The sequence below is a fragment of the Danaus plexippus genome, chromosome 14 (assembly GCF_018135715.1).
Source record: "Danaus plexippus chromosome 14, MEX_DaPlex, whole genome shotgun sequence".
Lineage (NCBI taxonomy): Eukaryota > Metazoa > Arthropoda > Insecta > Lepidoptera > Nymphalidae > Danaus > Danaus plexippus.
This window is the reverse complement of record NC_083546.1, coordinates 2,884,824-2,901,654: the sequence shown is the minus strand read 5'-3', so window position 1 is coordinate 2,901,654 and position 16,831 is coordinate 2,884,824. Positions and strand designations below refer to the sequence as shown.

Genomic DNA, 16,831 nt, shown 5'->3' with positions numbered 1-16,831 from the left:
TCAAAAAACCTTTGTTATTTTTGATATATTAGAAATAATTCATATCATTATAGGTCTAGTAGCTCAAAGAAAAATCATTTACTAACTGTTGAAACATCAAACGCCTTTAATATTATTTAATCACCGATTTTATGTAACAAAACAGGCTTTAATAGCTACAAATTTATTTTGCATACAAGAAAATTGTGTCCCAGACCGTGGTCCTTTATACCATCTAGATAACATTACGAAACTCGTTAAAATCCTTTCTCTTTATTAGAATGTTAATATTTTATATTTCTTTAGTTTACATACTACGCAACACCATATATAGAACATAAATTTTTGGGATTTAAAAACTCATAAATCTTTAAATTTAGTGCACGGCCTCAGAAGTAACAAAGTATAAATATTCCACTAAGTATGATATTCCATAGCCGCATGGTGCAGTTGTGTGGTCCAGTGTTCAAATGCGTTAATCGTGTTAAAAGTGCTATGAAGAGATTCGAAGATATTCGTGGCCGGCGTTGATCAGAAAAATAACGAAGAGGGTAGCAGTCACCGCCGCCTCGTCACCGTTGTTCTGCCACCAGGTATACATAGTCGATAATGAAAATAGGTACACCCCTTTTACTGAAGAGCAGAGAATTATCGCAACATCACACACCTCCCTGTCAAGGCAGGGAAGAGCCTCCCAGGACGTCGTTCATGGGCGAAAGTATCGTCACTTAATTCGAGGCTCTTTTAAATTTCCTCGCAGAAAACGACCCAAATTTGTATAAAGCCAAATTTGTATAAATATACCGAACAATGTAAGGCATTACAAACGGCCACGTCCGATACGGACAGCTCGGCTTTACCGGGCTACCCACAGTCCCGAATTCCATCCGGTATCTAATGCTCTGAATACGAATCGTTGTCGGATACATCGTCGCTGACCTCGGACGCCAAGTAGAATAACGACGGGTTCAGGCCCGTTGTATCCGAATCGAGGAAAAGGAAGGCGGTGAAGCCACTGAAGGCACCGTCGCCAAACAAAAAACCAGTGACGTCACATGCGTGCCCCTGCGGCCACGCCTGTGTATCCACCTGCGGGCACATTTGTGTCCGCACCTGCGCCCGCACCTCTTCGTGCAGCTGTTGGCAAAACCCAACCGATCATTGCAACAAATGAAAATAAAAGAATTAAATCGATTTTCCGGCCGGTGCTGTAATAAGAGCAATCAAAACAAAAATGTCAAAAAAGATGGAACGATATTTCCACTTAGCTAAATAATAAAAATATCAATTACTTGTCAGCCCGGAACACGGCGGTAGGGATAAAGGTCGCTACGGCTACTCCACTAGCCCACCGTGCCTTATCCGCGATCTTACCTAAAAACAATATAGAATACCACACCTACGCCCTCCGAAAGGAGTGTAGGCTAACTGTATTCATGAAGGATCTCTCCACGAAGATACTTGTCGAAATTATTAAAGAGGTCCCAAAGCTCCGCACTGGGCGAAAATTGGACGACACTCCAATAAAGCCCGGGAGCCGGCTCCCAACCCTGCTGACCCCCCTCCAACTATCGCCTGGCAAATTCCTAGCGTTACAATAGAAATGACAGCCCCTCAGGAACCCCAGGCCCCTGAGTTACTCCAGGCCTTTAAGGCCACACAGGCCCCCGCGCAACCACCGGCAATTGGACTAGCAGCCGACTTGCATTTAAACTGTAACTTTGCAAGTCTCATGTCTGCATCTCCCCCGGAGGTGCAGACATTCGTCGGCAATCTAAGAGATAAGGGCGATGCCATCCTCCCCTTTAACGAATTCTTAATTCTTTGGTCCGGCATCTTAGAGGCACCCTTGGGACGGGCGTAAGCCTCGGGCCCTTCGGGCTCGAATTATACGGATGGGTCCCATCGAACCACCCACCCCTCCCAGTGACGCTGTCAAAGTCAATAGGGCTAACAGCAAAAGTCGAGTTTAAACTAAAAAAAAAGATATTCTATAACAATAAAAAAATTTAACAATAGACCCAACAAAATAAAAATCTGATTCAAAGGATGTAGGATAAATAGTATATGATTTTCCTAAATAATAATGAAGCTATATCTAATAACTATATATATAATAACATCTTTGAACATTGAACACTACCCTAAAAAACTTAAAAACTGATTTTCTACGCCTTCCAAGGGATAAATTAGGACTGATAAATTAAAGAGATAAACAAACCCCCTTTATCTCTTAACCCTTCTTTATCGGAATGAAAGTGTTCACTATACATCTTTATAATTATGTTTTAGACTTTCTTCACATTTTTGGAGATTATTCCTTATAATCGTACAATTTAAAAAAGATGGACACAAAAACTTAACCAACATTACGCTAGAAATTGTTTTATTACTGGTAAAAAAACAAGATATTTGAGCAAAACTCTAATAAACTCGGAGATTATTTAGCTGTTCTTATAAAATGGCCAATAGTATTGTGATATAGTATTGTGATATCTCATATCAGACCTCGCCTGCCCGTGATCACGGTTGCTGCAAAGTAACCGAAACGTCGGGATTATGTAGTTTTGAAATAATAAAATCCGCGTAGTAAATCCGAATAATACTAGTTTCATTTAAATGAATACTCGCGAAAATCTTAGATCTCAATATTTATATTCCTTTTTAAAGCAAATAAAATATCTTATTAAACACAATTATTTTAAGTCCTAATCTTCCTGTGATAAATTAATTTCAAATATATGAGCTTAATAATAAAATATATTACAAAGCTACTTTTTAAGGCATATACGATTTATTTCTTTCGAATTAATTTATTTGCTACTTTTGTGTTAGACACATCCAAATTATGTTTTTGTCGATGTTTCTAAAACGAGTTCTCACTAATTAAACTGGTTGTTTTTTTCTTTATATTTACAATTTGATTTTTTTCTTCCAACTAACCTTGGTTTGTGTATAATTTCATAAGCCACACTTGTCCTCTAATTTCTTAAAAGAATAAAAACTTACATTTGCTGATGGAACCAACTTTTTTATATACATGGTAATCCTTAAGTACGACGAAGATGACAAATAAAAATACTTCTCTATCTAGATAACGATCAAAATTCAATAACTACAAAGCTGTGAAGATTATTTATATAAAATTAACGAATATAAGTCAAATATATGTCTAGGAATTCTAAATTCTAAAGCTTGCATTTAAAATCGCTGGATCATGGACAACTTGGTTATTAAAACCAATTTGGATAGAATTCTTACCAACACATTAAGAATGTTCCAATAGTTATTCGTATCAAGCAATTCATTTTTTAATCGTAAATTGAAATATTTTCCTACGACTTAGATTAAGTTTCTGTTGTTAAGGTGATTTTAAAAAAAATAATGACAAAACTTTATTTCATTTTATTGTAATTGATTTATATAGCTTTATTTAACGGATCTTAATTGTTATTGCATTTTAGTATTAATTTATGATTTTTTTTTTTTTTTTATTAAATTAGATATTATTTTATTATCCATAAGAATTTTGAGTTTTTGTCATGGCTTTTAATTAAAATAAATTATAATATATTTTAATGATCTAGTACTTCCTATCTACTAATTAAATTTGCTCTTGAATAAAATAAAACGATGCTGTCATTTCCTCTCAATGAATGAATTAAAATAGCATGCAAAAAATATTACAACAATTATAAATTATGCTAATGATATTCGTATATAATGAGTCTACTAATTATTTTACTTGAATAAAAATACAAGGTAGATAACGAACCGACCACTTAAGTCTAAAATGCCTGTATCTACGACAAATATCTAATATCACGTTTGGATTGGCCTTTCCTCGTCTATGATTTTAATAAAAATCTTTTATCTAATTTAGATGCAGGCATCCTAACGTTGTTGTAGTTGCGGCTGGGGCCGATCGGCTGATCCGTAAGCTTTATTTAGGGATCTTTTTATTTTTCGAATGAAAAGGCCATTGGAGCTCTATAAACAAGAGTTTCTAAGAGTTTCCAAGAGACATATCCCGCGGAAATCTCATAATGACGATGATAAGAGCACAAAGTAACAGAGTAGGGTAAGCTCTATCCGTAAAGCAGTTCTGGATTGGACTGTAAAGATGAATATGTATGAGAAACAATATAAATTCGGAAGGATATTTGTGCGTCGGCATCCACACCAGACATATTTCTCTATTCGCGAATATTAAAGTGCGTTGTGCTAATAGAGTTGAAGGTTCCTTGGAAAGTCAACATCCCAAAGAATATGCCATAAAGGTCAACAAAAATTACGAGCACACTAACGAACTCACTAAGAATAGGTTCCCCTTAAATATGTAAGCGGTAGAAGTGGAAGCGAGAGATATAACAGCTAAATCTCTCTAAAACCTACAAAAAACGTCAGACAGGGGCCTCTTAAACCACATGGGTCACAAGTCCCAGGCATTGTTGAAGCTCCTCTCCCTGCAACGCGATGGATCCGGCGCCCACACGGTCAATCCATGGAATGTTGAGAGGTTTCGTCTCTATAAAACTATTATAAATCTTTGCCAAAAATTAATATATTATAATGAGTAAAAACTTAATTGATATTTCGGATCCAAGTTCATCGTCATAAAATCGATCTATTACCGTCCTCTACTTAACCTAGAAAGAATGTCCGATTTCAATAAATCATTAGTATAAATTTAAATATTATGAGGTTTGTTTTAAAGCTTCACTTCAAAATCATTAAATAATTCTCACATATTTTACACCCATAATAATATTGGCCAAGTGTTCTAAAGCATATAACATTTTTTGTGCATCACTTAACAAAAAATAAAATTAATGTAATCTGCGTTAATAAAGCGCTAACAATACGCTTCACGGGCAACCGGTTGGCTACAATGTCAGAACGAAGGTTTTAATAATGTCTATCATTTAGGCGATATATAGCAGTCGTTTACTGTACGGTGTGCAGAAGTGGATCCACTGTGAAGCCGTTAAATCCGAAAACATGATTTTGAGAACGTTTGGAATTTCACTGCTTTTTGTGATTTTGTTCTGCGGTTGGGGAAACGCTAAATTAGCCCGTAAGTATTTCATATAACTAAATTTACAAATATTTTTCTGTTGTGTTATTTTTTTTTTTATTTTGCAATATGAATCAATATGTGGTGTGAAATAAATTATTATAAAATTTGTCATCTTATAAAAGAAGCAATAGATTTAAGATGGTAAATTGTAATTATGTCATAAAACAAGTTCAACACACAATTAATATTTATTTAATGAGGATAAGACGCTCATTGTGTTTATTATGCATAATTTCTGTTATAAAATTTATAACCTTATTAATAATTCAATTATTTTTCAAATAATACTCTTCTCAATAAATATTCCATAATGTTGTAATTTTATATCTTTTCGTCAATAAAATTTTCACCTACATTTCTTAATATTTTTTTCACAACACAAATTTTTATGTTTATTCGCCGAAGAAATATTTTTTTTATTTATGATTTCTTTAATAACATTGATGTTTGGAATAAATGTAACCACAGATATATTTGATTATTAGTTTTTATCTAAACAAGTATCTTTCCTCGATAAAAACTGCGTGCAACACCTCATTTAATAGTCAAGAAAGGAATACTTTGAACAGAAGGCTATCTACATCGTTTGATTTGACATCTTAAGGTTTTCACTATTCACTGATACAGAAGCATTAGTTGAAATACTACGATGATTTGTATATGGATATATAATAGTAAAAACTATTTTCATGAGAACGAAATATGGATCTAATAACTATAATTCGTTGTATGTTTGATTTTTTATGACATTTTGCAATACAAAAAAAAATCTTTTTTTTTTTTCATTTTATAACGGATTTTTAAAATAAAAATTATCTTACATACTAACATGGCAATACAATATTGAAGTTTCAAACTTATTATTTATTGAATATATGGATGTCGTTTTCCTATTTCTTTATTTACAAACAAAAAGTCACTTTATTTATCTATTAAGCAAAAAGCCATAGGGACGAAAAAAAATGATAATAGGTAAAAATTTACTAACACTGATGTCATTGTTATAATTTTACTATTATACCTCCAGTATCATGTTGTTTTATGAACCAGTCTAATGTTGTTTTATGATTTCCTAAGAAACTCACACTATATTTTTTTATATTCCATGTATATGAGGGCTTATTTTAGAAATTATAGTAAATTCCCTTTACATGCCCATAAAATAAATACTTCTTACTTTTGATATTTATTTTAAAATTCTTTTAAATACTATGAATACGTTTGTGCTTGTGCTACAAATGTGCTAAATCACAACCATTTAACATAGAACTTGTTAGTACAAATATGGTAGAGTTCAAAGTTCAGTATACACAAGATAATTAATAAATATTTAGTATGGCAATTTTTATGCCACTGATTGAAGACAGATAACATAACATAATAAAAATATTTTTTTTAAATAAAGCAAAATAAATTTTAAAGCAATGTACATCTTACAATGTTCTTTAACACAGGTGATTCAAAATTCCCTTTACTATTTTTAATCAAAACTAATAATTAAAATTTCATTAATTTGAAATCTCCTAACACATTACGTAATCATTTTTGATATTTTAATTTAATGTTATTATTTAATGGATTTTTTATTTTTTTTCAATTATCCTCTAAATGTATCTTAAATTTTAGACGTTTAATTATTATAAAGGTTATACCCTCCATTAATTATATCAAATATTAAAACTAAATCAAAATATATTAAAATATATGTGCCATAAACGGCTTTACTATCTTGCAGCACATATTATGTTCTACAGAATTTTTTATCAGTTATAGTAAACAAAGTACATGTTTAAATGCGTGTAATCAATTATTTTATTCCGTTGAACTTAAAATTGAATTCACAGCGTATGTTAATAAAAAAATATATATTAATATATATAAACATATATATATTTGTACGTGTGTGTCCAAATGGACTTCAAAAATATTTATACTAGTACAATTATTACAATTATTCTTTAAACTTTTAAAATTTTAAATCGCTTGAGCCAATGCAATGTATATCAATTGATACTTTGTGATAGAATATTAGCAGTCATAAACAATATGTATTATAATATATATAAATGTATAGTGATATAATAAAAAAATATTAATGGGTTATAACAAAATCGCTGTTAAAAAATAATATATTTAACAATTAAATGCTATTGTTTAACCATTATTTTGATATCTGAACTAGTATTTATCACCCAATTTAATTAGTTTACTAATTAAAACTTAAACGGGACGATAAAACGATGAGAAGACTGTGCCTAAGTAACATTTCATAGACATGAGATGATTTTCAATTGGGACTTCAAAAATTAAAATACAACTTTTTATTTCTAAACTCTAAAATAGAGAAGAAATTGTTTCTGACTTCTGTCACTAGGGTATTAAACTTTAAGTGACAAGACATTCTTGAAAGCACCGAAACAAAAAAAAACGTATTTATATGTACATTGTTTGATTCAAAAAGTGTCTTTATTTATTATTAACAAACATATTAAATTCGAATGAAGTGAATGGAACTTATATCCGTCTGTATTTCTTTTGACCACATTTATGTTTTCTTAAAGTACACGTGTATTTATAAAACAAACTTTGCTGTGAACAAAAAAAGACAGCATATGTTGTAGGTACTGAAATCTAATTGTCCAAGTAAAAAGTAATCCTCATCCAAATCTGGACTACACGTTTCTAAAGATATACCTTGGGCTAATAGTTAATTGTGACTGCGAACGAAAATCTAATTGGGAATTGCCATCTTTTAAATTGAAACGGTGTTTCGGTCTTGATCATGGGAATTCGAGGGATTCGAGAAATGAGGACACCTTCGCCTTTGAAAGGCCCCTTTAAAATCGTTGCTTCCCCTATGTTGTTCATAAATTTTTTTAACTGCGAGTTGTGTGCAATGGAGTTTTAGGTGGTTAATGGCACACTTAAGGGTATGTTAGTATCGGGTAATGTGGATAAAAATAATCCATGAAGCATGTTGTATATAGTGTCAAAAATTCAGTTAGTTGGATCGGTTCAGAACATTTTGAGTTTTTGAAGCATAACCAAACCAACATAACATTTATATATATATATCGATAAGAAGTAACTATATAGCCATTGCAAATACACTTCCCCGCAATGTACGTAAACCAATTTTATACTCATCATTTATATAAAATGTAGTAAATTAAACTTACATCAAATAACTCAATATAACTAAGTATTTGATATCATCCATTGTATCTACATCATTATTTCGTAACTAGCAGGGCATTCACAAAATTTTGCGCTCGAGCAGCAGGGGTCGAACGAAGGTTCCATTATTCTTGAAGATCGCTCCTAACAGAAATACAATGCGGAAATCGTCTTAGAATTGTTAACTTTACGAGACCTACTGTGTATTTGAACAATTATCAAATGACAATGGTACAAAAGTCACACCTTAATTTACCTAGAACGAATACAATTTAATGACTACATCAAAATTTGGTCGCAACTAAAGAGATTTACATGTCTTAAAATATTTTACTTATATTTTATTATTTTTAAATATCTATCTATTTGAATTTTTTTAGATTAGTTATTTAAAAAAAATAAACTATAAATCTCTTTATTTTAATATTACAAATGTAATATGTACTTATAAATATTATGTACAAATATATAAGAAATATTATTAACATTATTTTGAGTAATTGAACATCGTGAGTAATAACTCATCACTTTACATTTTATTCATAGACACGAGAGTTGTAGGTTAAAGTTACATGGTCAATATCATCACTATGATCAAACATACCATCCTATATAAATCTATAAAGACCTTCACAGGGCTTTGAGGTATTACTTATGCGATAAAATCATTATTTTCTCGTTCAAACTTTAAGATAATACAACAGTTTTAGGAAACACACATAGGAAACAGCATTTAGGAAAGATTAATCTTCCCATCATGTTTGGAAGCTAAAATTAACTTCCTTAAATTAATAATAAAAGAAGCAATTCTATAAAATCTTCAAGGTTAATGTTATTTTAATTGCACAAGTATTCATATTCGCTTGTATTTTACACGAATCTTTATTTTTGAGTTGTAATTAACGACTATTAAAAACAAATGCCTTATAACAGTTTTTTCTTAAATTTTTCATTAACATTTCAAAAAGTTATGTATTCTTGAATGTCGAAATATTACAATTGAGGTTATTGACAGTATGGAATAAGCCAGTGCTATTTTGGACCAGTCATATTTAATTGTAACACTACTATAACAAAAGATCTTGCTATGCTTGCTATGTATACTGTTACAATAGTAAATTAAACACGTACAAAGGTACTATTGTAACAAACCTGTTCTTCGCCTCAACGCTATCATTTACTTTAGCCTCTGACACTAAATTAATCTATAATTCTCGACCAAACAATTATTTTATAAGCATTCGGGTCCACCAAGGTCTACTTGTAATTAAATTTAATTGCCTATTATGGTACTCCACTTTATTACATTAACAATTAAGTGTTTGATATGATAAAAAACTAATGATATAATAAGATTATTGGCATATGTATATTTCAAAATATTTTTTCGTTATATTTGCTAGACATAGAACATTTTAAGGCAGTAATAGTATAGTATAGTCGTAAAGCTGTTATGCAAGCGAACTTTTAACAACATATTATTCCTAATATTGAGGTATAATATGCATAAAATAATGGCAAAATTATAAGATAATAAGATGACAATAAATTCTGTCAAAGAAACGTATAAAAGTTGTTAACATTAACAGATCTGATTATTTTATCATTTATTAAATAGTTATTAAATGATTTGCGGCTATAACTACATATTCTTCATGGAACATTTATATGAACACAAGTTTTAATTAAACCCAAATTAACCCCTATTAAATTATTCCTATTTTGGCCAATGAGTGTATTGTGTAATTTGGTAAAGTTTAAATTGAGACTAAAATAGTTGCAGTAGTTGAAGATAAAAACACATTATTTCTAAAAAATAAAAAAAGTGACAAAAATTAAAAAAAAAAATGGGAACTAATTAATAACAATTTAGTTGGACAGCGGTGTACATAAGTTAATAAAAATTTTAATAATTACATCTTAATGTACATTTTGTCTTAACATTACAGCGGACTTTATACACCCGTGCAATGCCACAACCAGAGAATGTCTTGTAAAAGCTACCCAGGACGCTATACCAGAATTCGTCAAAGGCATCCCAAGTCTTAATTTAGAATCACTGGATCCATTTGTTATCGAGAAGCTGTCGATACCTCTCAACGGCCTGAAAGTCACGTTCTATAAAGGAAAAGTTAGCGGCTTTAGAAACTGTATTGTAGATGATGTTGTGTGAGTATCTTGTAACATTATTGTTACACTGCTTATATGTTATTTAATTATTTATTTATCACATTCTAGATTTCTATTGAAACATTTAATTATACAATTTTCGTTCAGAATAGGAAAAAAAATATTATTTTCCATATTATATAATGAACGAATAAATAAACAACATTTTACGTTTGCATATGTAAATAAAAAACAATTAAGAAAAATTAACAAGAACTTAAAAAAACAACACTTATAACGTTTATTTACCAGATCATGGACAAGGTCAAATCATAAAAACTGAACTGCAGTATCTTTCAAGGCAAAAACTTTACGAACAATGTTAAAGAATGCGTACGATATATTTTGATAAACAAAATAATTTTATACGCTTTATGTAAATTTACATAGACAATGTTGAGACAAATACTTGCATTAATACTCAAACGAGAAAATTTTTAAATACAATCTTATTTCAATCATTAATCTTGAAATTTTTCGTTATTATCTCCCTTATAATTTTTCTATAATTACGTTGTTTTGTTTACTTTACTTTATAGAAACACTATTAATTAGCAAAAACTTGTCATGTCATAGCAATGTAATAACGAGAATTTTAACGAAAGAGTTAATTTAATATTCATTTTAATATATTAGAGGTGCTATAATACGTCATTTTTCTTTTTTAATAATGAAAAATATTTTAAATTTATAAATAATATTAACATCTTATAAAAACGACGTGATTTGAAAAAAAAATATATTAAATAATACACCATATTATACAATGCTAAGCAGAGATATGTTGCTCATGAATATAAATAATTTATATGTTACACTTATATATACGTATTTTTATTTTATTTGACACCTTTTTAAATGTCGCAAAAGATATGTCTTAAAACATTGAAATGTCAAGACATTTAAATTCTGTTGTTGTTGATTGTTATGTTTGATAACACATTGTTTTAAGTATCAAAATAATGTTATTTATGTATTGAGTATTGAGTATAAATTAATATGAATTTTTTGAATTGTTGACTTACTCATCGGTCGAATTGATTTTCGTTATAATCTGATATAATAAAGATGTAATGTTTCTATAATTCATAGGTCAGAGTTAGAAAAACGACACTTCGTGTTAGAATTTCACTGCAACCTAACAATAAAGGGTCAATATGACGCCATAGGAAAAATTCTACTATTTCCAATTAATGGCGAAGGGGACGCCAAAGTAAAATTAGGTTGGTGATGCAAATGAGCAACTTTATTTATTTTTACTTCATTTTATTTGTATATAATGCACTACAAATAACATACATTTTAAACATATCCTTTTCAGTGAATCTTCGAATGAAGGTCGATATTAACACAAAATATATTAAAGATGACAACAACGTAAACCACTTTGCACTCAAAAATTACAAATATACATTCGACTACGGCGACCGAGTGTACTTTGATTTAAAGAATCTGTTCAAGGAAAGCAAAGAATTAAGTAAGTGTTATAAATCATTAATGAATAATATGTGTCAATGAATATTTGATCCGTTAAGCCTTTTACATTATATTTTTATGAATGCTATATAATTTGGAGAGAAAGTAAAATAAAGTGGAATATTTACAACAAATAAAAGAAGCAAACATCAACGGAATACACAAATAATTCTTATGTAATATCCTTGATAAATGCGAGGTTGTTGACATTCATTCTCATGAATATTTCAACTCGAAACGGGACCTTAGCCTATTCTGAATACATCTGGAACGTTTCGTAAGATTTCTTAGAAATGATGACATTGAAACGAACATATAAATGTGTACATAAATACATAAAGTTATGTTACTAGTGATGTAACAGATACTTTGATATATAAATAAGGAGAAAATAAGAATGTATTGTAATTTGAGACATTCTACGAAGATAATAAGCACAAAGAAAAGTTTTTCAATTGTCGTACACATAAAATGTTCGACCCCATTTTACTTTTATATTTTCTGTTCCATAATCATCTTATATAATCACACAATTATTTCAGGTCAAACAGTACTTAATTTTTTGAATGAGAATTGGAAAACAGTTGCAGAAGAATTCGGTAAACCCATCGTTGACTACGCTGTCGATTTGGCAATAAGAACTATAGAAAAGTTCTTCCTCGCTGTTCCTTATGAAGAGCTAATAAACGTTCCTATACCAAAATTTTAAAGGTATTTTTATGTTAATTTTTTAATTCAAATATATTGTTTAAGAGGTGAGGTACATTGTTGTATTTTATTCCATATGCTTGCTTTAATCCGTTAGAATAATGACTTTACAAATCAATAAACAATTACAAACCCTTTACTAAGTGAGTGGTTATAATTAAATTCAAATTCTTGACCGATTATATCGCGGCCAACAACTTCATCATGTAATTAGCCTTTTACCATCGTATTCCTTTATTAGACGAAAGCTATTAGTCAAGTAGTCCAAACGTAGATAAATATGCACATTGAATAATAATAAAAGCCGATCTAACACATTTAACATCTCGTAAAAAGTCTCTCATCCTCTCTCTCGTCATCTCTCTGAAAAGTAACCGAAACGTCGGGATTATGTAGTTTTAAAATAATAAAATCCGCGTAGTATATCCGAAAATATATTAGTTTCATACTATCTATAATTATCTTGAGTATTATAATAAATAAAATGACATCTATATAGAAGAAATAACAATGTTGAAGATGCGCCAACTTTAATATCGGAAGTCTTATTGTTAAAAAATAGTAAGTAATTACCCTCCCATTGCCTAGTTAACTTCGAAAATGTATAAAATATGAATTTCATCTCAGTCAAAAACCCCATTTTAAATGATTAAGAGAGGATCTATTATAATTATCAATGATTCGCCCATAAGTAGAAAATTATAGATTTTTGCTCTTTGGAATATTAGTAAAAACCCAAAGTACAATCTAAACTCTTTTAAGAAATTTCTTCTGTTGAAAATACTTTCAAACTGATAATAATAGAGTGAAAATTGCAAACATAAAATTTTTCAAATCTTAATATATTTCAACAATATGAATATTTAAAGATTTCATTTCGCCAATGCGTTGCTGAAAAATACAAAAATTGTGTCGTAGACAGAAGTGTTATGATTAAAGAAAAAAATACACTTTTAAAACAGAATACTTTTGCAAATTACATTCTTTAACACTTAATAAAAGATCATTTCCAAGGATTGCCTTTTTTTTATAAGTGCATAAACTTAGACTTTACTAGAATAAAAAATATTAAATTCACTATTTTATTTTTGAATTATTTATTCTACCATAGTGGCATATAAACAATATTTACTGAATCCCATAAATTTTTGTTAGTGTGTTTATTTGCATCCCTCTTAATGTCATTTATCTTCTCTTTTAAGTATTAGAGTAAACACTGCCGTCAATAAAGTTAGCGAATCCAATTTTCTTTTTACATACTCTCCATCCGGGAGTTTCGTACAGTGTTTGATATTATCTTCCTGCTCCATATGTAGGTACTATTGGATAGTAGTCATATATGATTCGATTGATGAAAACCCTTCCACAATGGTTTAGGAATCGCATTATTATCTAGAATAAGACAAACATTTGTTAATAATCTGTGGAACTTAACTACTTTCTGTTCATTTGAAAATTTAATGTTATATGCTTTATTTATAGGTTTAATTCGAAATATTTATAGGTGTGTCACGATATTTGTATTAAAAATTCTAAAATATTTAAAACAGAATATCATGTACCCTTCACTGTAGATCCCAGCTTCGTTATTCTGACATCATTTTCCTGATCGGAACTGAAGGAGCCATGCTATGTACACATTCACACCGAACAAATCAGATGACATCGACGTCATTATATCGAAATATGAAATCTTGTGTGGAATATTTTGACTCTAAAAATTCATATTTTTCATCTTCAACTTGCAAATGGGAGCTCGAACTTCAGTAAATGAAGTTGAAATCACTTCATAAATGGATGTAGGGAAAAACGTGATAAAATATATTTATTTCTAATATTTTTTCAGAAAAATAAGACAACACCGATAAAGAAGTAGGAAATAATTCAAACACCTAATCAATGAAAAGTTAATTACTTGATAGACATAGACAGAGCTTTTTAAATTGTAACAATTACAAAATGAGTGAAGTTGTCTGCTTGGTTATTGGAAATTTTCGTTAGTTTTCATGTAAAATACTAGACGGATTTTCGTATTTTAACTATCACACAAATTGTTACTTATTGGCCTTTCGTTTATTTACTAAAATATAAATTTATTTACCAGTAGTAGTAAAATTTTCGTTCTTTTAAATTTTAAAGATGGCCTTTGATCATTTATTAGATTAGAAACTAAAAATAAGTTATATATATAGTAAACCAGCTCGTAATTTCACATGAGGGGACAGACAAATATTTTTAAAAAAGTGACGACAATTTTTCTAACCCGAGTATTGCTCTCATGAAATAGGCTCCTATGTATATGTTTTAGAAACATTTACCCACAAATGTGTATCATAGTGAAGTGCAAAGATGTTTACACCCCCACAGTGTTACAAGGTCTTTTATATAAATATAAATCAATATTCTCATATACTGTTACTGTTTAGTGTTTTGTATAATAAAGGAAATTGTATATAGCTTTGAACTCCTACCCTCGCCTCTAAGGCTTCGGCAGTGATTACAATAACGTAAAAATTAAAGACAGTGTCCTACTGACACACATTACTAATAAATTTTAATGTAATTGTATTTATTCAATACCAATATTTCAGCTATACCTTAATTATTAGCTTAAACTAGATTGTAATATGATCTCCAACAGAATTTTTATAAAAAAAATCGTATCTACCATAAGTATATAATAATTATACTGTTACAATTTTGGAGTAATTAAATGAATATTATTAAAATGTGGCCTTTTTATATATGTTAAATATGTTTTCGTCTAACACTATTCCCAATAGAAATAGGAAAGTAGGTTAGAGAAAAGTCACGAGCTGCAGTGCTGTAAACAAGGTGAGTAAATCAAATTGAATGGATGACATGTACAGTACTTAAGTTCTTAAAACTTTTAACTTTATATAATAATAAAAACCGTCTTTTTTAATGACACATATTAGGTTTGTAATACTATAAAGAAAGAAGTAGCATTGGATTTTTGCAAGTTTATGATAATGAAATGATTTATGGGAAATACAAGTTAGATTTTCGCTAATTACGTAGCAGTCAGACATATTTTGATTGTATTTTCTCTAATTGAATTGTTTGTCAATCTTTTGCTAAGTTTGGTACCTAGGTTCGTTAAGTAGCACTGAAAGCCTGGAGCAACTAACATGCTATGATGCTTATACTTAACTTTTTCACTATACAGTTTTTGGTAAACAATTTTGACGTAGCCGTGCATGATCAGCCTTGAGAATTTATATTCCACTGATTACACGTTCGAATCCTGCTCGTGTTGATAAGTTTTTAGTATATATTTTTTATTTGAGTTAACTTAGGCCTTAGAAAGCTATTATGAATGGCATCAGCATTGACGCAGCAAACCCATTAAAAAACCTTTCACAGAAGGAGTTTCATTTCAAACACCAATCTACGGATATTCCTGTTACCAAATATTCCGTTCCAAAACTTACGTTTCTCAATATCGTAGAAGAAATATTATTAGATCAAAAGTCACGGTATCAAAGAGAAGTTTAAGTAATTTAGACCAGGAATAAATGCACATGAGACCTATTTCAAGCCTTTTCTCTTTCTCGCTTCCACGATCACTTCTTAGTCCTCACTGTCGAATTTGATCTTCATTAGTCATCATGCTACTGAATCAAAAAGTACCGTACTTTTTTTTTATGACTTACTCAAGCAAATAATAATGCCTTCCAAATATATCTACGAAATTACAACGACGAGATCGTATCCCATTTCGTTAAAGTAAGGAATAATTTTGTACAAAAAAAAAAGAAACGGAGCAAAAAAACCAAATCTACATTTGAAACATTCAAATTTGTAATTCCTTAAGCAACTGCAAATTATGATTTACGTTCAAAAGGATTACTCGAAGAAAGTACGGTTATAAATCTTTGTTGTATTCTTTCACTTTAATATTAATTTGTTATAGAGTTAATAAATATATTTATTTATTTCCACTACTAAAGTTGATACACTGAACAATATTTTATTTCTTTAATACACAAATAAACGAAACAAATTTTACTAATTTGCCTAACTAACGAATTGTGCGTTGTGTTCAAATATGTGAGTAGACTTAATTATCTAATGATAGTAGAAAAAACGAAGTATTCTCATGGGAGCGCTTATATAAATGGTATAGTAATTAGGATTGCATTTAATTTTTCTGGATTCATTTTAACATTTATCCATTGTACGTCAGAAAATCCTTCAAAACGGTTCCTAAATAAATAG

At 29.7% G+C, this 16,831-nt stretch overlaps 1 protein-coding gene across 4 annotated transcripts; it reads left to right on the top strand.

Annotated features, from left to right (window-relative positions):
- Positions 1-4,894: 4,894 nt before the first annotated feature.
- LOC116769647 (circadian clock-controlled protein daywake-like) lies at positions 4,895-15,318 on the top strand. 4 transcript variants are annotated; one of them, XM_061522498.1, is made up of 6 exons: positions 4,895-5,056; positions 10,186-10,405; positions 11,498-11,628; positions 11,727-11,882; positions 12,424-12,592; positions 14,436-15,318. In XM_061522498.1, exons 1-5 carry the CDS (start codon positions 4,981-4,983, stop codon positions 12,588-12,590), a joined length of 750 nt encoding a protein of 249 aa, XP_061378482.1. In that variant the 5' UTR covers positions 4,895-4,980; the 3' UTR covers positions 12,591-12,592; positions 14,436-15,318. The 4 variants fall into 4 exon arrangements, with proteins under 4 accessions (XP_061378482.1, XP_061378480.1, XP_061378481.1 ...); XM_061522496.1 differs by having other exon boundaries at positions 14,164-15,318; XM_061522497.1 differs by having other exon boundaries at positions 14,140-15,318.
- The last annotated feature ends 1,513 nt before the right edge of the window (positions 15,319-16,831 follow it).